At 39.6% G+C, this 22,780-nt stretch overlaps 1 protein-coding gene across 3 annotated transcripts; it reads right to left on the bottom strand.

The window, feature by feature from the left end:
- Positions 1-2,115: 2,115 nt before the first annotated feature.
- On the bottom strand, positions 2,116-9,450 carry LOC107826249 (calcium-dependent lipid-binding protein). Of its 3 annotated transcripts, none has more exons than XM_016653215.2 (12): positions 9,316-9,450; positions 8,703-8,817; positions 7,913-8,014; positions 6,848-6,898; positions 6,184-6,304; positions 5,090-5,211; positions 4,870-4,968; positions 4,043-4,123; positions 3,871-3,956; positions 3,078-3,303; positions 2,795-2,959; positions 2,116-2,720 (listed from the first exon to the last, which is right to left on the bottom strand). In XM_016653215.2, exons 2-12 carry the CDS (start codon positions 8,805-8,807, stop codon positions 2,370-2,372), a joined length of 1,509 nt encoding a protein of 502 aa, XP_016508701.1. In that variant the 5' UTR covers positions 8,808-8,817; positions 9,316-9,450; the 3' UTR covers positions 2,116-2,369. The 3 variants fall into 3 exon arrangements, with proteins under 3 accessions (XP_016508701.1, XP_016508700.1, XP_016508702.1); XM_016653214.2 differs by having other exon boundaries at positions 8,934-9,369; XM_016653216.2 differs by lacking the exons at positions 8,703-8,817; positions 9,316-9,450 and adding an exon at positions 8,153-8,292.
- Positions 9,451-22,780: the final 13,330 nt, after the last annotated feature.

The raw sequence follows: 22,780 nt of genomic DNA, 5'->3' as shown, positions 1-22,780 counted from the left end.
GTCTCCTCCCGCAGTCCTCACCCGAGTCTTCGCTCCCTCGTACATGTCCTTAATCGCCCTAATGTACGCCACCGGGGCACCACTAGCCTCCAAACATCTCCATAGGACCTCTCGCGAGACTTTATCATAGGCCTTCTCTAGGTCGATGAATACCAAATGCAAGTCTTTCTTCCTTTTCCTATACTGCTCCACCAATCTCCTCACAAGGTGAATGGCTTCTGTCGTCGACCGTCCCAGCATAAATCCGAACAGATTCTCGAAAATAGTAACACTACGTCGCACCCTCATCTCCACCACCATTTTCCATACTTTCATAGTATGACTCAGCAGCTTGATACCCCTATAGTTGTTACAATTCTGGATATCACCTTTGTTTTTATACAACGGGATCATCAAACTCTGCCGCCAATCTTCGGGTATCTTCTTTGTCCTGAAAATGACATTAAACAAACATACATAATGTATATATAAAAAATATATATATATAAATTTTAGATATTTTTTCGGCTATTTTTTTTACAGCGACTATACAGTGTCATTTTTCTAAATTTAAATACAACGACATGTTGCTTTCTAAAGTTTGTAGCAAAGCTAACTATCTTGTAACTCTTTTACTTTTCTCGTTTTCATAGTACCTTAAAAACTTTGTATTAACAAAAAGGCAAAATACATAAGTTGCCACCTGACCTACAAATTCCCCTTGCACACTTTTTGCGGACGTAAATCACCTTGCACACTCAACCTTTCTAGAGTGTGTCTAAGACACACTACTTTTTTCTTGACCACTTTTTCAAAATATGAGTAATGTCACGTACCAATAAGGTCGTGACACGTGTTATTAAATTTTTTAAAAAATAAAACACTTAAAATTTACATATATACCCCTTTGTAATTCTATCTCTTTCTCTTTTGCAAGCATTTCTCTGACAAGAAGAAAACCAGACAGAACCACCTTCAGATTCAAGAGAACTTTAGGAGCCCAAGCCAACTTTAGGAGCCCAAGCCAAAATTTTAAAATTAAATAGCTCATTTTACAACAATCAAACAGATTGTTTCACTTCGAACCCACCTAATAACTTATTTCTAATTCATTTGAAGACCCATTTAAATTTCACAAAAACTACTTGAAAATAAATATGAAAAAAAAAGATAAAAACTTCACATTGCATTTCACCGTGAAAATTTGACTGGAAACTCGACCCGAACTTTGCTAAGCGGCTATTCATGGTGGCATCGGATAAAGAGAAGATGGGTGGAGAATGAAAAAGAGAATCTATATTGTGTTGGTGTGTGCCGCAAAATGAGGCAATAGAGCTCTGTAATTTTTCTCGATTATTTAGTTTCGTTTATCAATTTTTGAAAGTTGTGAACAGAGAATGGGGAAGAAGACAACAAATTAAATCTTAAAACAAATCGAAAATGAAAAGTGTATGGAAAAAACCAGCAGCTAAAGAACCAAAAAACTAGGGATCTACGAGAAAAATAATTCAAATCGTTTTAACAATTTCAAATTGAATGTGAATTAATAAATAGCCATAGTTTTTCAAGAGAAGAAAATGGTGTGAGATGAGGAAGGAGACCGGGTGTCGGAGGGGGTGTTCAAAGAGGAGACCAAATAATGTGAAGAGAAAGAAAAAATTTAAAATTTTGACACTTGTCATCTAAATAAGGATTGGAATAAAAAATTAAGTGTCTTAGACACATTTTAGAAAAGTTACGTGTGTAAAATAATTTTTGTTCGCAAAAAGTGTGTAAGGAGAATTTGGGCCATAGGTCAGCTGTAAACTTATTTTTGCCTAACAAAAATAAAAAGAAATATGTTTCCTCCTTTAAACAAGCACGGTAGCCCAAGCTGTCCCCCTAATATTCCTCTAAACAAGCATGGTAGCCCACACAATGTCCATAGTATGTGATAATATCATTGTTCATCCATTATTAGCAAATAGTTTTTTTTTTGACAGTATAAAAAACAATGTTGTACTATTAAGTTAGCTAAAAATTCTACAAACTTAGTATTTATTAATACACACAAAAGAGTGAATATAATCACAAACTTGTGTTGCATGACCATGAAACACCATAAAATGAACCCGAAAGTCACAACGAAGCGATAAATTTAAGCCACTACGCCGTTTCCTATGTATGTATAAAATTTCAGGCCAATTGAAATCCGTCAAAGTAATTCTACAAAATCAGAATGTGGAAAGTGGGGATTCATATGGCTTGAGAACACGAAACTTAATTGTTGGCAAAATGTTGATTCATAGTATTTGAATAACGTCGGGGGGTCAAAGACTATGATATCTGATCTAAAGCCAATAAGTTTATAAACACTAGTAAGTTTCTAGTTCACAAAACTAAGGCAGAGCCTATGCACCTCCATTTTGTTGAAGAGAGTTTACTGGAGTAGAGGAACCACTCCTCTTCCTTGCATGGCTGGAGCTGGACTGTCCTGTGAAGGTCCTTCCCATAAACTTTCCAGCTTTGCTTAGTCCACTGCCAACAGCTCCAAGACCACTTCCTACTATTCCTGCGCCTGCACCAATGCCCGTCCCCACCATGCCAACGCCTGAACCAACGATCGATGCTGCCCCGTCAAGGGCGTCCATAGTGCTGCCAATGACCCCTTCTGCCTTTAGCCTCTTTCTTTCTTCTAGGATCTTCTTCTCTGCCTCCAGAGCTGCTAACTGCTCTTCTTTGTTAAACTCATGATACAACACCTGCAACCGCAATCAATAAGCCTCAATACAACACGTAAAACTTCAATAACATAACACTTGACTTTGTCATGTACCTTCACTGTGATAGTCCCTCTATCTTTCTTGTCTTTGACTTTGAGCATGTCAAGTTTTGGAAGTAACCTTAATTCAATTTCTTTTGGGGTCTCCGCTTCCAGCTCATTCAGAGACAACTTTGTAACGCCCATTCGCTGGTCTTGCCCAATGTCTTTATCATATACCTGTCCAAAGTGATAAAGTACCACATTAATTCTCACATACACAATTAAATTGCAGTGCGTATATTGTAGAGAGAGCAGAGTCCAGGCAGAAATGAGAGAAAGGTGCAGAAATTCAGACCTCGAGAATAAGAGATTGAGTCTCCTTATCTTCTGCAATCAACTCAAATGTCTGGTCCCAAACCGGATTTAGGTTGTTGTCGATGGTTTTCGTCTTAAGCTTGAATAGTGGGCGAATGTATAAGACTACATATGGATCTGATTTTCCAATCATTTCATGATTCTTTAAGCCATTAGCCCTGACTATGGTCACTGTAAGCTTGCCCTGTGGCTTAAGCTCCAAATCACTGCATGGGAAACACAAACAACAGTTACATAAAAATGAAAATATAATAAAGATATGTGACAAGACCAGACTTTACATTCCATCCAAAAGACTACGCTGATGGGAGACATGGAAGAAACAACGAAAAACATCATATTGGTTTCAAAACAAAGTGAAACAGGACAAAAGGTACAGTAAGCACAAATTAGAGAAAGCAGTGGAATTAAACATGCTCAGTCGTCATTTAAAAATTTAGCAGCATTTGAATTCAATTTTGAAAGCAAACTCAAACAAAGTAGGATGGTAATACAGCTTATAACACAGACCACTTGAAGCTTAAAATCAGGAATGAAGGTTTCTCCGAAACTCTGAGAGGAGGGAACTAACTGGCTTACAGGATATTCTAAATAATGAGCTGAATCGCACAATCCATCACTAAAGGTGATGGATTGTAAGCAGTGAAAACATTGCAGAAAGAGAAAATCTTAACCACACGCGCGCGCGCACACACACACACGGAGAGAGAGATCCCGGGGAGGAAAAGACAGATCTATTATCAATGGCCAAAATACTTCAAAATTGAAGATACCTAGTATCCACGGGTATTCCACCAATTGGAACGACAATTCTATGAGGCCATTCTAGCATATCTGTGACAATTGAATTTACAGTATCCTTTCAATGAGAAACAAACCATTGTTAGTCTTGGAATAATAATTTGAACAAGAAATGTCCAGCGAGAGAGCCAATTAAACACTTACATCAATCATATCCGAAATTCCAGGAAGAGCTGTTAAACTACCACCAATAGCCTTCAATGTATAATCAATTCTTGGTTTTGGCTGATAGAAACAAACAAGGAGTCAGTAACAAAAATATACATCAGAATGTAAGAATCTTGAAAATAAGAGTGGCGGCACATTTGCGTTCTGAAAATAGGAGCACTCAGCAATTATAAACGATTGGTTCTAGGACTATGCAAAAATGAGTATCACATGTCATCTAGCCTAGTTGTTTGTTACTGGAATTTCAAATTGAGCTCCCACAAAATTGCATAAGCAAAAGGGAGAAACATACATGCCACATAATTCAGAATTCTAACCACTTCAAATATTTATCAAGAAGCATCATCCAGAGTTTTGCACACTTAAAAAAGGTGTCTGATCTTTAAGAGCCTAGCTGTTAAATGAGGGGTTCACACAGCCTTGAATCTTTACTATACCTATCAACAAATGTATCCATACAATGTTTCCGCGTGCTTTGGCCAAGGAAAAGAATCAGGTGTGCTTATACTCAAGTGTCTCAACCAAGATTGTTTTATCAACACATTGTCTAAGGAAACACTAAAAGCGTGATACAACCAAGATCAAGAAAAAGTGCCTCCTCCCCTCCCCCACCTCTCTCTCTTGGGGAGAACGGAGGGAGGGGGGAAGGGTGTAGAACATGATTCCCATGTCCACCAACTTCCATCCACACCCCCTTCCCCGTCTCCCCCAGGAAGAAAATGTCAGAACAGGAATTAAGAGGACCACAATTCAATGGGACCGAACCGAAGAATAGAATATTCAATGATAGAATTAGGCTATACCTCTGAAAGTAAAGCAACAACAACAGCAGAGATGCAAGGAATATCCTCAGCTAGTTGGAAGATAATACGAATAACTGTGAAGACTTGAAGATCTTTCAACTGCAACCAATTCAGGCGTTGGTTAGTCATCAGAGGAACAATGTCCAGAGCAAAATTGAGAGGTGAAAGATTTGTTTTTTCCTTCGGATCTGTAGACGGGTGAAAGAGTCTAGGCACCTACCTGAATGGGTATCGAAGCAACCATTGCAGCTTGCACACTTAACACTATATTGGGATCACCACCCCATCGAAGGTCAATATCCATGGTAATTTGATCATTTTTAAGGCTTTGAACACGAATACCTGCATTTCTCCCCCCAAAAGAAGTTAAATTGCTGTGTCAACTAATACAAACTCATTAAAGAATCTGACGCATGAAATAGACACCAAAAGTTTTATTGGGGATGCAATAATATCATGACTAGAGATAAGCTCAATGTAGGAGTATTTTGTTTCCATTAAGGGACATGAAGCAAAATTTAAAATGAAACTAGCTGAAGATACAAGATTTAAAAGGTGTTTTTGGTATGTCATACACACTTTTACCCAGTCAAGCTATGAAACATAAAATGAAACGGAGGGAGTAGTATATAAAGCTGTAACTATTCAGGTGACTTTTCAAACCATTAACACAATATCATCGTGTTCTCACAAAAGTAATGTCGATAGATTTTTCTCCTGTTCTTCAACAAAGACAGTAAAAATCATATAGAAAACTTGCATGACCACCATCTCATGAAGTTCTTTTGGAATCGAATCATGAGCGTAAATGAACTGAAGAAGATTTAAAACTTCATACAAAAATACAGATGAATCTCAAAGGTCAAAAACTAGAAAACTAGCATAATCACGATAAGTGTAGCAGCAGAGAACTCCCACTAAGACAAACTGACTTTTCTTTTCCAGATGTAACAAGAGAAAATATATTGGGAATAATGCAACCCGATCACTGAGTATTAAAAGACCAAGGTCAGTTATGCAAAACTAATTAAATGTACTTATTATCTTGAAAACTTGATTGCAGGAAATAGGCTGCATAAATTCTAAACTTAGACTTTCTGTCCCTGATCAAGTCATCAAACTGTTATACAGTTAAGAGGCAATTCATATGTAGAACCAAAGTACAAATCAATTAACAATGAAGAAATACAATGTTTGAAAGCACTAAGGATGTGCTGGTAGGTAATCCAGTAATAAATTTGATTTAAGCAAATAACTGAACAATGAACAGCTTTTTTTGGTTGATCGGTGAAAATGAATGGTTTATGTTGGTACCTTCAATTTTAGGTGCCACAGTTCCTAAGGACAATTTGCTGAACTTCAATGAAGTAATTCCAGGAGGTCGATAATCTTCTAAAAGAGGTTCAACGGATTCTTTTATAATAGCCTCGGCTGCCTGCATAGCCAATATACAAGAGGTAAGATTTATGACTTTATAACATGGCATTTGCAAATGAGAAACCTCGTTCAACCACACTATGAGACAAAATGTTATTGATCTAACTAACATTTTGACATTGATACAAGTGTTTCCACATGAAGAATGTTAACTTTATTGTCTAAATTATTCATGCTGAGCAACCACCATATCTGATTCGATATAGGAAAGCAATACAAGGAAAGCAGCTCGCAAGCATTGAAGTCCTGTGCTCGTAACTCTGCTTTCTGAAACCAGATCCACAACTCTGTATAGAACAAGTAGCATACTAGGGAATGACTAAATTTCAGGGGAGATTCTCTAAAGAGGAGAAAAGGTTGGGGATCACTATAACAGAAAATTTGGTCATTACACTGATAATAGAAGAAAACTTCATTTTTTTATCACTTAAAAAGAACCTCCAATTTAATTAGCTGTGCGAAGCACAATTTGATTGATAGTAAAGTTACCAGAAATGATTTATGAAGCAAAAATTGCACAAGACAAGAGCCAAAAGCTTACCTCGGCAACAAATGGCCACAGTTTGCTCAATTGTTTGTTCAACCATTTGACCTGCCAGCGCGAAACAGCATGAGACAAATATTTTCCGATGGAAGTATCATTTTATTGATGTTGTGGGGAAAATACCTCGTATAGGTATACCAAAAAGAAAGAGCCGCACAAAGATATTGTCTACTCATAAGACACCTACTCATCTATGCCTACAGGAACTTGGTGGGCGCTCCAAAAGTTTTGAGACAAAATAAAAGACAAGCCCTAAGTTGTACAAAGTCATGTTCCTCCCCTTTTTCGAAAAGCTCTCTCCTGCACCTATCTCTCCAGGGTACCTACATGAGTGCTAGCTGTAAAATGAGAGAAATGTAACATTGACAATGCGCATTATGCTTTATTTCTCTAGATTGCATAAAGGAAACATGTAAAAACACCAAATGATGCATAGCTTCCAAGACTCACGACTGCCACTCATAAGATCAGGAAAGGAGATAACTATTATCAGATATTTTTCTGTCCTCTCACTAATCTAATCTCACGTATTTACATTAGTCTTGCTTTCCTTTGCAATATGTGACCAACCGTTAGGCCCAAATTCCATTTCTTTATCACCTGACTCCCTATCTAGAAAAAGTGTTTTCCTCATGTTCATCACCACTTAGCAGTGTCTTTTCTTGTTCTAATTCATAAAGCCACAAAAGTAGAACCCACTTCAATGACCTCATCTCTAAAGCACAACAAGACATCATTGGTGACTATAGCACAAAGAATAAACTTCATTAAACAAAGAAGAACCGAGTAAATCTTTCTTAAACTCACAAAAGCAAGAACACTAGCATAATCTAATGAGTTGAGCGAGAAGAAATTCATTTAAATATGTTACAGACATTGATGATTTCATTTTCATCAACCCGGTCCAAATATACCTTAACAAACTGATTCTTTGAGTTCTTCCTTAGCTTATCGGAAGTGTTTTTCAGTCAAAGCCAGTACGGTGGGTTAAGCATTCTATGAAAGACAGAACAGAAATGTCAACCATATGAGGGGGAAAACAAACTATTGAATCCCACCAACCTGTTCATAAATTGGGAATGATATCCATTCAGGAAAATTATCGCCACACATTTTCTTTAGATCGTCCCTGTTGAGGGAGCCCATTAGTTTTACCTCTACTGCCTGTCAAAGGAGCAAATACGACGAAAAGATAAATATCAGCCTTTCAGAAGGGAAAAGCAGCTGCAGCACTTCAGAATCTAAATGATCCGTCATAACAAGTACGATAAGAAACACCATGCACACTAGTATTGAACCAACCAGTGAATAGTTCCTACTCCTCATAGCAAATTGAGGAGAAAACTTTCATTGTGTAACAGAGTAGAGAACGAAGCAGCAAAACTATCACAGAACGAGGCAGCAAAAGTTCAATAGTTTTATGCCCAATCCCCCCTAGAAGCTTCATCTGAGAGATACTTTTACCAATAAAAAATAAATAAATAAAATAGAGCTCCGTGTGCAAAATTTAGACAACTATCCATTTCATTTTGAGCAATTTTATAAAGTATTTGTCCTTCTTCTCTTCCAATGACAGCAACAGGTTCATGCGAGCTAGCTGGAGTCGGCTATATGAGACCTTTCGTAACAATTCTTTTAAATATAACCTCAATTAGCCATTGCAAATTGTGAAATTAGACAAATTACTCAAATTAAAAATAAGAGTCAACTTTAACTATTTCACCCGTAATGATGTTCAGCAAAGACCAAAGCCCGAGATCATTACAACACCAATCTTCAACACCATAAGCACACCAAATTACCAAAGAGAAATTGGTAGTAATTCACACATATCAAAGACATGAAATTATACCTTTGAAACTCGCTTGGCGCTTCGATACCTCATCATATGTTTCCAAGCCGCCATTAAACCGACTCCAAATATCATCCCCATCAGAATCCCAGAAATCAACCCCATTTTTAATTTCCTATCACAAAAACAAAGATATCAGATATAACCAAACCAGCCAAAAGAAAGAAGAAAAAAAACTACTGTATTAAACAGAAGAATTCAGAAAAAAAAAAAACCAACATGGAAACTTACAGTAAAATTTAAGAATCAATAAAAAAGATTCCAACTTGACGGGTAGTAAACAAACAGAATTTGTTGCACTCAACCCCCTTTCTTCCAAGACGTGAATTATATTGACTTCAACTTTTCTCTCTTAGAAGCAAAGTTCTATTAATGATTTCTTTAGCTGATACACTTTGAGTCTTTGACCTTTCTCCCTATAGCCTTATTTTCAGAAGTGGGTGTCAACCAAAATGGTTTATGTTGACAGAAAACTTTGAATTTTTTAAGAATATGTTACAGCTGTGATTAAGGCAGCTGTTTGTTTCTCTCTCTCTCTCTCTCTGCATTGAATTCTCAGATTTGTCTGTCAGTTTCTATCTGTATACGGAGTACTAGAATTTTTGAAGTTTACCTTTTTGAGTTTTGTCTGACCGTTTCTGTACTTTTTTGAAAGTTAAGGTTTTTCTGTCCGTTCCTATACAGTTTCTATCTTTTTATTCTTGCAGATATACCCGCTGAATTTTTGGGTTATCCAACTAAAGGTTTTACACTTTTATCCATTTATGGTGTTCCCCAATGATTGAAATGATTTCCTTTTTTATTAATGTGCTTCTAAGGTGTTTTTCAATCCAAATATTATTTTCCCTTTTAAACGGTACGTGCGCATATTGTATCTTGAGCAATTTCTAGAAGATTAAAAAAATACACATGTTCGAGTTCTATTTGTATATACGATTGAAATAGATTTCGGCATTCGTACGTTTGATCGAGTTCGAATGGTAAGCGATCGAAGTGAGACTTCGAGACGAGTTCCGAAGATAGTACAAACAAGCTTCGAGCTCCAAGACCGATCGAGGAATCGGCTCGATATCATTATCGAGCCCATGACCAAATCGAACCGCTAAGCAACGTGAAGGATGTCGGAGACGCACAGACCGATTGACACTCACCCCGAATGTCGAACTCGAACCAAGGTCGAGGGCTCGACCCAATACCGAGCTCGAGCCAGTATCGAGCTCGCAGATAAGAGCCATTGCAACCGCACTAGGGGAGAGAATCTTGGCAGGAATCGAGAAAGAGATAATTTATCATGGGTTCTCCACTATATATTTTTTTTTTTTAATAAATAAAGTAAGATTCCTCTACTATAAAGGGGGAATCCTTGTAAGCATAGGGAAGGCACACATTGTAAGAAAAAACTATTTCTCTTGTTGAAGAATAAATCTCTTGAGCTTGTTTTACTCAGCATACTCACTCTTCTTATTCAATAATTTATCTCTCGTTTATAGCCAAGAATCTAAACATTTCTACTTCTACGTATGATTTATGTTAAGCTATATCACATATCCTTAGAACTACTTATAAATTTAACTATATCTGATTTTTCGGGTAAAAATTTTGGCGCCCACCATGGGGCTAAGGGAAACAGTGGTTGTTTGATACAAATCTTCAATACACACCAGTTTACAACTTTAAATCAGCAATGGCAAACCCTCGATTGGTGGCTTTACCTATCGACCACGAAGCCGGCCTTCAAGATGAAACTAACAACTTAATACCCAGGGCCGGAAGGCCACTTAACGATGTCACTGAAACTCGAGTCGAAGTACCTGAAATCCGAGTCAAAGTACCGCTAGACGTCAATTCGCAAGTGGCTCTTGAGGCGAACCAACATTTCGAACCGGAAAAAAGCATTCAAGGTGGTACTCGATCCGTAGCTCGAAACACCCATAATGTGGGGGAGATCGGAGTCAGCTTACAGATGATTTTCGAGATGTTACAAGCCCAGCAAATAGCGATAGCTCAGTTGCAGAGCCAAACTCAGGTACAAAGTAGGCCGGAGCCCAATCCGCTTCGAGAAATCACCCACAGAACGGATCCAGCCATAGTGAAGTCAAACGAGCAAGAATCGGGGACTACTCCCGAAATTACTAAATTACTCGAGGAACTCATAAAATGAGTCGAAGCCAACGATAAAAAAGTAAAAACATATAATTCCAAGGTCGATCAGATCCCGGAGCTTCACTAATGGTAAAAGGGTCGGATTTGAAAAAATTCATACCAAAGCCTTTTCCCTCGAGTGCAGCCCCAAAACCAATCCCCAAAAAATTCTGTATGTCCGAAATTCCCAAATATAACAGTACGACCAATCCCAACGAACATGTCACCTCTTACATGTGTGCCATCAAGGGTAACGAATTGGAAGACGATGAGATCAAATCCGTGTTATTGAAAAAATTCGAAGAGACCCTCTCGAAGGGAGCGATGATTTGGTATCATATTCTGCCACCAAATTCCATAGATTATTTTGCCATGTTAGCGGATTCATTTGTAAAGGCACATGCTGGTGCCATAAAGGTTGCAACGAGGAAATCAGACCTCTTCAAAGTAAAACAAAAGGGTAATGAAATGCTGAGTTTGTGTCCCGATTTCAAATGGAACGCATGGAATTGCCACCGGTCACAGACGCCTGGGCCGTCCAATCTTTCACCCAAGGGTTGAACGGCAAAGTTCAATAGCATCATGTCGGTTGAAGCAAAATTTGACTGAGTATCCAGCGATAACTTGGGCGGATGTACACAACCGATATCAGTCAAAAATTAGGGTCGAAGACTACTAGTTGGGAGCTCCTTCCGGATCCGTGCATCAGAAAGGGACAGCTATTAAAAACCAGAGGGACATCGATAGAGAGCAAAGGCCGAACAGAGACCGATATTAACCGTACGTCGCAGATCGAATGAACAACGGTTCGACATGCAATGTCGCTATCGAAGGAGTGATCGAGGATAAAATTCTCGAGGGCTTATGAGCAAGAGTGGTTTTGATAAATATGCCGATCCTATAGAGGCACCTCGGCTATCGGAGTAAAATTTCAGCGTCGACGCATCGGGCATTGTATCGGCGATCGGAAGAATCAAAGATATTAGGTGGCCCAGATCCCATAAAAACCGACCCTTCCCAAAGGAACCCGAATTCGATGTGCAAATATCATGGTACGCATGGCCACAGGACCGAGGATTGCAGAAAATTAAGAGAAGATGTAGCCCGTCTATTCAATGAGGGCCACCTTCGAGAGTTCCTCAGTGACCGAGCCAAGAATCACTTCAGAGAAAGGGATGCTAGCAAATAAGATAAACAAGAGGAACGTATGCACATCTTTCATATGATTATCGGTAGGGTCGATACTCCACAAGGACCCGTGCTCAAATACGGCAAGATACCGGCCACAGGGGAAAAACGAACTCGAGGTTATGTACCCGAGGGCACTTTATCATTCGGAATTGAAGAAGTTGAGGGTATATCTCAACCTCACAACGACGCTCTGGTAATTTCTATCCTATTAAATAAAGTTCAAGTTAAGCGTGTCTTAGTGGATCCAGGTAGCTCTGCGAATATCATCCGATCTTGGGTAGTTGAGAAGCTCGGTTTACAGAATCAGGTCGTGCCCATAGCTCGGGTCTTAAACGGCTTCAATATGGCCAGTGAAACAACTAAAGGGGAAATATTCTTCCCATAAATATGGCTGGAACTATCCAAAACACCAAGTTCCACGTAATCGAAGGCGATATAAGGTATAATGCCCTACTCGGAAGACCATGGATCCACAACTTGAGGACAGTGCCTTCGACTCTACACCAAGTGATGAAATTCCCTACGTCGGACGGCGTGAAGACAGTATACGGGGAGCAACATGTTGCGAAGGAAATGTTCGCGGTCGATGAGATAACACTGATACCAACATTATCGGCCTAAGAAATGTCGAGCACAAAAGATAGGCGAGAAACCAAATAGCAATCACAGCAACCAGTCTCGACCGAATCGGTGAAGCATGAAATAGAATATGACGAGGAAGAGTTTCCGACACCTCGAGCTCTCATCGTCCCTGACGACTCCAACGCCACCAAGTCGACGATCGAAGAACTGGAGCAGGTTATATTAATCGAACGTCTGCCCGAGAGAAAGGTATACCTGGGAACGGGGTTGACCCCCGAACTCAGGAAAAAACTTATTCAATTTCTTATTGATAACATAGATTGTTTTGCTTGGTCCCATTCAGACATGACAAGGATCCCACCATCGATAACAACGCACCAGCTGAGTTTGGACCCTAGGTTCAAACCGATGAAGCAAAAAAGAAGACCTCAATCCGAGGTAAAACACGCATTTGTAAGAGATGAGGTAACTAAACTTCTCAAAATAGGGTCAATTCGGGAAGTAAAATATCCCGAATGGTTAGCCAATGTGGTTGTAGTCCCCAAAAAAGGGAAAAACTTAGAATGTGTGTAGATTATAAAGATCTAAACAAAGCATGCCCCAAAGATTCTTTTCCACTGCCTAGTATCGATTGCTTGATCGATGCCACAGCCGGCCACGAGATCCTTACTTTTCTCAACGCCTATTCCGGGTACAATCAAATTAGCATGAACCTAGAGGACCAAGAAAAAACTTCATTTATCACTAAGCATAGAACCTATTGCTATAATGTAATGTCATTCGGGCTAAAAAAACGCAGGGGCTACGTACCAACGCCTAGTGAATAAAATGTTCGAAGAACAAATAGATAAATTGATGGAAGTTTATATTGATGACATGTTAGTTAAGTCCCTGAGTGCAGAGGACCATTTAACTCATTTGCAGGAAATGTTCAAAATTTTAAGAAAATACAACATGAAGCTCAACCCCGAGAAATGTGCTTTCGGGGTTGGATGGGGCAAGTTCCTCGGGTACATGGTGTTGGATCGGGGGATCAAGATCAACCCCGACAAAATCAAAGCCATAGAAGACATCACCGTTGTGGATAGTGTAAAAGCAGTGCAAAGGCTAACCGGACGGATAGCTGCCTTAGGCCGATTCATTTCAAGGTCGTCAGATTGATGCCACAAATTCCTCTCTTTACTCAAAAAGAAGAGTGATTTCACCTGGACCCCAGAATGCCAACAAGCATTAGAACAACTGAAGCGGTACCTATCTAGCCCACCATTACTTCACACTCCGAAGACAGATGAGAAGCTTTACTTATACTTAGCGGTATTGAAAATCGCGGTAAGTGGTGTCCTAGTTCAAGAAGATCAAGGTACGCAGTTTCCTGTTTATTATGTAAGTCGGACCTTAGGAGAGGCAGAGACTAGATACCCACACTTAGAGAATTTGGCGCTTGCATTGATAAGCGCCTCTAGAAAGTTAAGACCATACTTTCAATGTCACCCCGTATGCATTCCAACAACTTTCCCACTTCGAAACATTTTGCATAAGCCCGAACTATCGGGCTGACTGGCCAAATGGGCCGTCGAACTCAGTGGGTATGATATTGAATATCAGCCTCGAACGGCCATCAAGTGCCAAATTTTAGCAGACTTCGTGGCCGATTTCACACCAACCCTCGTACCCGAAGTTCAAAAGGAACTCTTGTTAAAATCAGGTACATCGTCGGGGGTTTGGACCCTCTACACAGATGGTGCTTCAAATGTGAAGGGATCCGGGCTTGGCATCGTATTAAAACCTCCCACAGGTGGCATTATTAGGCAATCCATCAAAACTACTAGATTAACTAACAATGAGGCCGAGTATGAGGCCATGATTACAGGTCTTAAGATAGCTAAGAGCTTGGGAGCAAAAGTCATTGAAGCCAAATGTGGCTCTTTGTTAGTGGTGAACCAAGTGAACAAAACTTTCGAAGTTTGAGAAGATAGGATGCAGAGGTATTTGGACAAACTACAGGTAACTCTACACTGTTTCAAAGAATGGACCCTACAACATGTGCCTCGAGAATAAAATAGTGAGGCCGACGCACTCGTAAATCTGAGGTCGCCGGTCGAAGAAGATAAGATCGACTCGGGGACTGTCGTTCAACTTTTGAGATCTATAATCGAGGGAGGGAATGCCAAGATAAATTCTACAAACTTAACCTGTGATTGGAGGAATAAGTATATTGAATACTTAAAGAACGGAAAACTCCCATCGAACTCTAAAAAATCGAGGGTTCTATGAACCAAGGTTCACGTTGGTTGAAGATGGAACATTGTACAGAAGGACGTTCGACGGACCACTGGCAATATGCTTGGTACCAGGGGACACTGATTATGTTTTACGAGAGGTCCATGAGGGCACCTGTGGAAACCACTCTGGCGCCGAACCACTAATTCGAAAAATCATCAGAGCAGAATACTACTGGGATAGCATGGAAAATGACACTAAGGAGTTCGTTCGTAAATACGATAAATGTCAAAGGTTTGCACCAATGATCCATCAACTCGGAGGGCAGTTTCATTCAGTCATTTCTCCATGGCCATTCATGAAATGGGGAATGGATATCGTCGTCCCTCTACCATCGGCCCCAGGTAAAGCTAAATTCATTTTGTTTATGACTGACTATTTCTCTAAATAGGTTGAAGCACAGGCGTTAGAAAAAGTAAGAGAGAAAGAGGTTATAGATTTCATCTGGGATCACATCGTGTGTAGATTTGGTATACCAGCAGAAATAACAAGCGACAATGGTAAGCAATTTATCGGCGGTAAAGTGACAAAATTTCTCGAAGATCATAAAATAAAAAGGAAATTGCCAACACCATATCATCCTAGCTCCGAAGCTTTAATTTCGGTTGAAGTCGGGGAACCAAGCGCAAGGTTCCGACATACATCGGAAGAATCGAACTACGAGGCAATGAATACTAGCCTCGAGTTATTAGATGAAAAACGAGAAGTGGCACTAGTTCAAATGGCTGCACAAAAATAATGAATCGAAAGGTACTATAACAGAAGAACCAACCTCCACCATTTCAAGACCGGGGACTTGGTCCTAAGGAAGATCACCGTCAACACTCGAGATCCTAATGAAGGGAAGCTCGGCCCAAATTGGGAAGGACCTTATCAACTCCTCGATACAGTTGGGAAAGGGTCTTACAAACTTAGAGCAATGGATGGAAAACCATTACCAAACAATTGGAACATATCGCTTCTCAAACGATATTATTGTTAAGGTATGATTTTCTCTTCTCTATCGTCTATATACGTATATTTGACACTAACTCATTGCAGGAATTCGACAAAAAACATCAAGACCTATGGTTTCAAAGCACGCGTTGTACTCTTTTTTCCCTTAGTTCGGCTTTTATCCCAAATGGGTTTTTTCGGCAAGGTTTTTAACGAGGCAACAACTATGTGCTACCCGAGGATAAATCAATAGTATCTGAGGCTCCTTCGTAATCAACCTCGAATACTGGGGGGCTACCAATCGAATAAATCAAGTTTGGCACAAGAAAGATGTTTCATATCAAATTCATGTCGAACAGGGCTTCGATAGAGAAAAGTGTAAGGGCCAAATGGTCAAAACGAACCATGCCCACGTAGTTTTGCTAGAACTCTAGCACAAGATACAAACACATGTATAATGACTTATAAAGGAGAACTTCTTGTTTTTTTAGATATCTCACACTTGAAAAGATCTTCATGCTTCATGATTCAAACAGGCCTAAAAGCTAACCACCATCAAGAGAATTTTTGATACAAGCAGTCATAAAAAGCCTACGGGCTAAGATACCTTGAGTTCGAGTTCGAAACGATCACTCACTCAATTATCAAAGCCTAAGGGCTATCTTACTTCGAGTTCGAGCAATCGCTCACTCGGTCATAAAATGCCTACAGGCTAAGATACTTTGAGTTCGAGTTCGAAACGATCACTTACTCAATTATGAAAGCCTAAGGGCTATCTTACTTCGAGTTCGAGCAATCTCTCACTCGGTCATAAAAAGCCTACATGCTAAGATATTTTGAGTTCAAGTTCGAAACAATCACTCACTCAATTATTAAAGCCTAAGGGCTATCTTACTTCGAGTTCGAGGAATCACTCACTCATAAAAAGCCTACGGGCTAAGATAAATTAAGTTCGAGTTCGAAACAATCGCTCACTCAATTATTAAAGCCTAAGGGCTATCTTACTTCGAGTTCGAGCAATCGCTCACTCAGTCATAAAAATCCTACGGGCTAAGACACTTTGAGTTCGAGTTCGAAACGATCACTCACTCAACTATTAAAGCCTAAGGGCTATCTTACTTTGAGTTCGAGCAATCGCTCACTCGGTCATAAAAGGCCTACGGGCTAAGATACTTTGAGTTCGAGTTCGAAACAATCACCCACTCAATTATTAAAGCCTAAGGGTTATCTTACTACGAGTTCGAACAAGCACCCACTCGACCATTACACCTACAGGCTACTTTACTTCGATTTCAAAACGTTCACTCGACTACTAAGCCTGAGGGCTACTTTTATTTTGAGTTCGAGCAAACACTCACTCGGCCATAAAGGCTACGAAGGCCGAAATTCGATGAGATCGCCTAATCCTTATGAAAACATGCACAAGGCATAAATGAAATCTTCACAAGGCAAGAAAGCAGAAGCAAGTCAGTAAAAGAAAATGATATTAGTATAAATATACAAAGATTGTTTACATGAATAAAAACAACATAGAAGCTAAGGGCTAAGCTTCTGGGTTATCATCGAGAGCGGTCTCTTCTCCATCGGGCTCCCCCCCGCTATCGGACCCGCTCTTGCTACCATCATCATCGTCGTCGTCGTCGCCATCAGAAGCCAAGGCTTCAGCATCAGCTTCGAGTTCTTTGGCCCTTTTTATCTCTTCAGCAAGATCAAAACCTCGAGCGTGTATCTCCTCGAGGGTCTCCCTCCGAGATCGACACTTAGCAAGTTTGGCAACCCAATGTGCTCGAGTGTCGACAGTATCCGCTGCCTCTCTTGCCTCCATTTGAGCAGCCTCGGCATCGGCTCGATATACAGCAATAGACTTGTCCGCCATGACTTTCGATGACTCAATCTCCGTCTTGGCCTCAACAAGCCTTGTTTCAAGCTCCTCGATCCTCTTGACTTCTTCCCCAAACAACCCGATCTTTTCAACCTTTGTTGCAGCTGAGATAATGAAGGATTAGCTTCCACAGTTGGGTCAAACCCATACTCTAACAGAACGAGGCTCACTTGTTTATATAGTTCGGCCTTTTCTTCACGAGCCTTAGCCAAATCTGCTTGGAGGTCCCTTATAACCTCGTCCTTTTGGCTGCAAAGAAGCCGCAGAGCATCTCTCTCCCCCGAGACCTTTTGAAGCTCGACCTCACACTGGATGAGGTCGGCTCGAAACTTGCTAATGGCCTACACAAAAGGGAGAAAACACAAGTCAGGTTTAGAAAAGAACGAAGAAACCAAGCGCAGTAAAGCACTAGAGCTTTACTAATATCGGAGGCATCACCTACTCCAGTAAAGCAATCCCGAAAAGGATCCCCTACACTAGAGCCTCCGCCCGAGAAGGCGAATGACCCACTATCATGGTCCCGAGCGAATCGCTCGGGATGCTCTGATCGAGACTCGGTGTATCAGAACTAGCCCCGACCGGTGTAGCCATCATCGGCTCAGAAGGTCTGGCGACCTCGATAGCTTTTGCGGATCGGACCACCAAAGCCAAAGCATTTTCTTCTTCTTCTTCTTCTTCTTCTTCTTCTTCTTCTTCTTCTTCTTCTCTCAGTCGTTGGACCGAGTCCATCGGAAGAGCGATTGCCTTCCTACTCACCCTTCGAGTTTTGGGCTTGAGGTCCTCTGACCGAGAGACAACTTTTCGCCTTTTATCTTTCCCCAGTTTCGGGACCGGGGACTTGGTTCCTTCCTCATCACTCGAAGGCCTCAAAATGGCATCCTTGGTTACGCCTGCATGAAAGGAAGTCAATAACGAATGGAGCATAAAAAATGTTTCGAAAAACATGAGAAGTGACCCTTACCGTGATTCTTGGCCTCCCACCTACCCTTCGCCAAATCACGCCAAGCGCGTTCGGCATAAGAGGAAGTCGAGGCTAACTTCCAAACCCAATCCTCGAGGTCGGGTACCGCTTGTGGCATCCAAGGGGTAGCTGCATATCGCAGGGAGATATCAGATAGAATCAGAGAAAGATACGAAAAGCAACGCCTTACGAAAATCACTTACGGTTGAAATTATATTACTCGGGGAACGACATCTTGTTTTTCGGGATAAGGTCACGGGTCCTCATCCGAATATAACGGCCCAGCCAACCCCGATCCTTGTCTTCGTCGATGCTCGACATTAAAGCTTTCGTTGCCCGATGATGGAGCCTGATTAGTCCTCGAAAGATTTGAGGCCGATACAATCGTATGAGGTGATTTAGGGTGAAATCCAGCCCCCTGGCCTTGTTGGAGAAGAAGCGAAGTAAGGTTACTATACGCCATAGAGAATGATGAATTTGACCGAGGGTAACCTGATATCTTTTGCAAAAATCAATGATCATTGGGTCGACGGGACCCAACGTGAAGGGGTAAGTATAAACACTTAAAAAACCCTCCACATGAGTGATGACGCTCTCTTCGGGAGAGGGAATTTGCAAGATAACCCTGGGACCCCAGTTGCAGTCTTTCCTCACAGCTTCGAGATGGCCCTCTATTATCGAGCACATGTACATCGACACATGCTCACATCGACCCGGAACCGACGAAGGATTTTCAACCTTAAAATCGATCTTTAGAGTACACGGGCCAGGAACATACTCGTGGGGAGGTGGCTCCACAGGCGCCTTGTCGCCGGACGACCGTGAAGAGGAAGCTTTCTCCTTCTAGGGTACGTTTTTTGAAGTTTTTGCCATTGATATAAGAGAAAGAAAAGCAAAGATGAAAGGTTGATGGTGCCAAACGCTGATGAAGGTGGCTCTACAAGCGGTGAAATAGAGGCAGAAAGAGTAAGAAAAATTGGGGGATTGAAGAGGTAAAAGTGGTAAATAATAAATGGAAGGGTTATTTATAGGTTTATACCGTGGCAGTTCAGTATCAGCGGTGGCCGACCACCGTCTGACGTGCATTAAATACTTTGAAAAACTAAATCGATGGGACAACTATCACATACGTCATGATCGAGCCCAGTGAAAACGTCAGCTTATAATCCGATCGAGCCGTTGAAAATCATATTGCTTCTCACCACATTCTTCCTGAGAAACGAGGGGACTATCTGTATACTGTCGAAATGGATTTCGGCCTTTGTATGTTTGATCGAGTTCGAATGGTAAGCGACCGAAGTGAGACTTCGAGACGAGTTCCGAAGATAGTACAAACAAGCTTCGAGCTCCAAGACCGATCGAGGAATCGACTCGGTATTATTATCGAGCCCATAACCAAATCGAACCGCAAAGCAACGTGAAGGATGTCAGAGACGCACAGACCGATTGACACTCATCCCGAATGTTGAACTCGAACCAAGGCCGAGGGTTCGACCCAATACCGAGCTCGAGCCAGTATCGAGCTCGCAGACAAGAGCCGTTGCAACCGCACTAGGGGAGAGAATCTTGGCGGAAATCGAGGAAGAGACAATTCATCATGGGTTCTTCACTATATATATTTTTTATTATAAATAAAGTAAGATCCCTCTACTATAAAGGGGAAATCCTTGTAAGCACAGGAAAGACACACATCGTAAGAAAAGACTACTTTTCTTATTGAAAAATAAATCTCTTGAGCTTGTTTTACTGAGTATACTCACTCTTCTTATTCAATAATTTATCTCTCGTTTATAGCCAAGAATCTAAACATTTTCATTTTTAGGTACGATTTATGTCAAGCTATATCACATATCCTTAGAACTACTTATAAATTTAACCATATCCGATTTTTCGGGTAAACAAATTGTATAAGATAGCATGTCATGAAATGTAGGTTAAATTTGATCGTTATATAAATCTACACATTACACAATTTGGCCATCAGGTCAATGAACTTTCGATAATATAGGAGCAACGTATTTAACTTTCTAATAAACTCAAACGCAAATAGCATTTTAAGACAAATATCTAACTTATAAGGTATGGAAATATGGCACATCGTTTTTCCTTTTGAAGTTCATGACTGTATAAACTGTACCCTTAGCTAGAGCTTATTTTTTACCATAGCTATTATTTGAAGAAAAAGACCAAAACAAATAAGATGGTGGTTCTCCTACTATTTTTTGGGAGACTACGCTTGAAATTTCAGCAAAACAAACAAATTTCTTCCTATATTTGTTTAATGCTTCGTGGACAATGTCACTATGTACAGGTTGTTCTGATAGAAAATAATAGATTCCTACAAAATAATCAAAATGTATGTAAGTTAGTCGAACATTATCATTATTCTCAAAAAGAAAAGAAAAGAAAAGAAGAGGACGACTTCCTATTAACACTAACCGTTACATTAAGATCATTTATTTTCATTAAATTAAATGCTCAGCTTATGTTCTTTCCTTTTTGGGTGAGCTAAGAACATTGTTAAAAATGAATCCATATGCCCACGTTTATTTGCTTGCAAAATTCTCAGCATCTTTTTGCAACCCATCAACCTGCCGAATACAATATGGAGGACAGCAGAGCCGGCTCATGGGTAAAGCAGTTGAAGCAATTGCTTTAGACCCCAAATTTTCTGATAGTTAATAGAGTTATATGTTAATATTTCTTAAAAAATTATTATTGCAAAGAGTAAAGTACAATTTTCATTAAAAAAAGATTTGATTTTTTTTACAAATGCCTATATATATATATTGGTTGTAAAATAATGTTAATAGATCCTATAACGGTTGCTTTAACAGAAAGAATTTTTCCAAAACTAAAATCAATAAAATCTATCTAAGATAAATGATGTCTCAAGAGAGATTAAATAAGTTAGCCATATTATCAATTGAAAAAAAATTATTAGAATAAATCAATATAAGTCTTTTTAATAACTTTGTATCTCAACTAAAAATTGATTTCAAACAAAATTTTATATAAGGCCCCTCGTTGAAATTTGTGCTTTAGGCCTTCAAATTTATTGAGCCGTCCTTGGAGGACAGTAGCATTTGTGATCACTAATAATGTTCTCAATGTATCTCTTTGAAATTTAGGGTGTGTTTGGTATGACAGAAAATATTTTTCCATTTTTTATTTTTTGGTTGCACAAAATAGTTTGGAAAATATTTTCCTAGATATCACATTTTCCTGAAATTGAAGGAAAATGACTTCCCTAGAAAAAGTTAGAAAAATATTTTCCAAAAACTATACCTACCCTCACATCTAACCCCAACCCCTCTCTCCAAACATGTTTTTTTTTCCTTCAGATTTCAGTTTTTATTTTCTTTAACCACCCTGCTATCCCCCTCCCCCAAAAAAAAAAAATTATTTAACCCTTTTTTTTTGTATTTTTAATTTTCTGTAATTTTTTTTCTACAGCAGCCCCAGCCCTCGCACACCCCCACCCCCGAGACCCCAGTGCACCCCCACCCCCGCAAAAATATTATTTTTTTTGCTTTTTTTTTTATTTTAAATTTTCTATTTTTTTTTATTTTTCTGTACCACCCACCCCAACCCCCTAACACCCCTAGGTAAATCTGGTTTTTTCATTTTTCAGTTTACATGTTCGAAATTTTACTAGTTCTAAAGTTATGAGTTCAGAGATTTATGTGTTTGGAAGTTTGCGGGTATAGAAATTATAGAGTCTATGAGTTCGAAAGTTTATAAAATTTATGGGTTCGGAAGGTTGTTGGTTCGAAAATTTATGGCTTCATGCTTATTGTATCTAAATTATTTATGAATACTCTTGAAAAGTTATTTTTCTTAATTTGCATACAAAATACCGAAAAATAAGTAAGATTCTTAAATTTCAAGAAGACATTTTTTTGGAAAATATTTTTCACGGAAAACATTTTCCGTAACACACCCTTAATGTATCTAGGCCCACAAAGCGGCTAAACAAGTCATCAGAAGTTCCTCTAATTACAAATTTTTTTGCTAAATTATGTTGCGAAAAAATTAGCGTATATAAGGAAAAAGAAAGAGTTATACTTTTAAAAATATAGTCGAACCATTCACATTCACATA

This window comes from Nicotiana tabacum, chromosome 13, assembly GCF_000715075.1.
Source record: "Nicotiana tabacum cultivar K326 chromosome 13, ASM71507v2, whole genome shotgun sequence".
Classification (NCBI taxonomy): domain Eukaryota; kingdom Viridiplantae; phylum Streptophyta; class Magnoliopsida; order Solanales; family Solanaceae; genus Nicotiana; species Nicotiana tabacum.
Note: the sequence above shows the minus strand (reverse complement) of the source record. Positions and strands in the feature narration are given on the sequence as shown.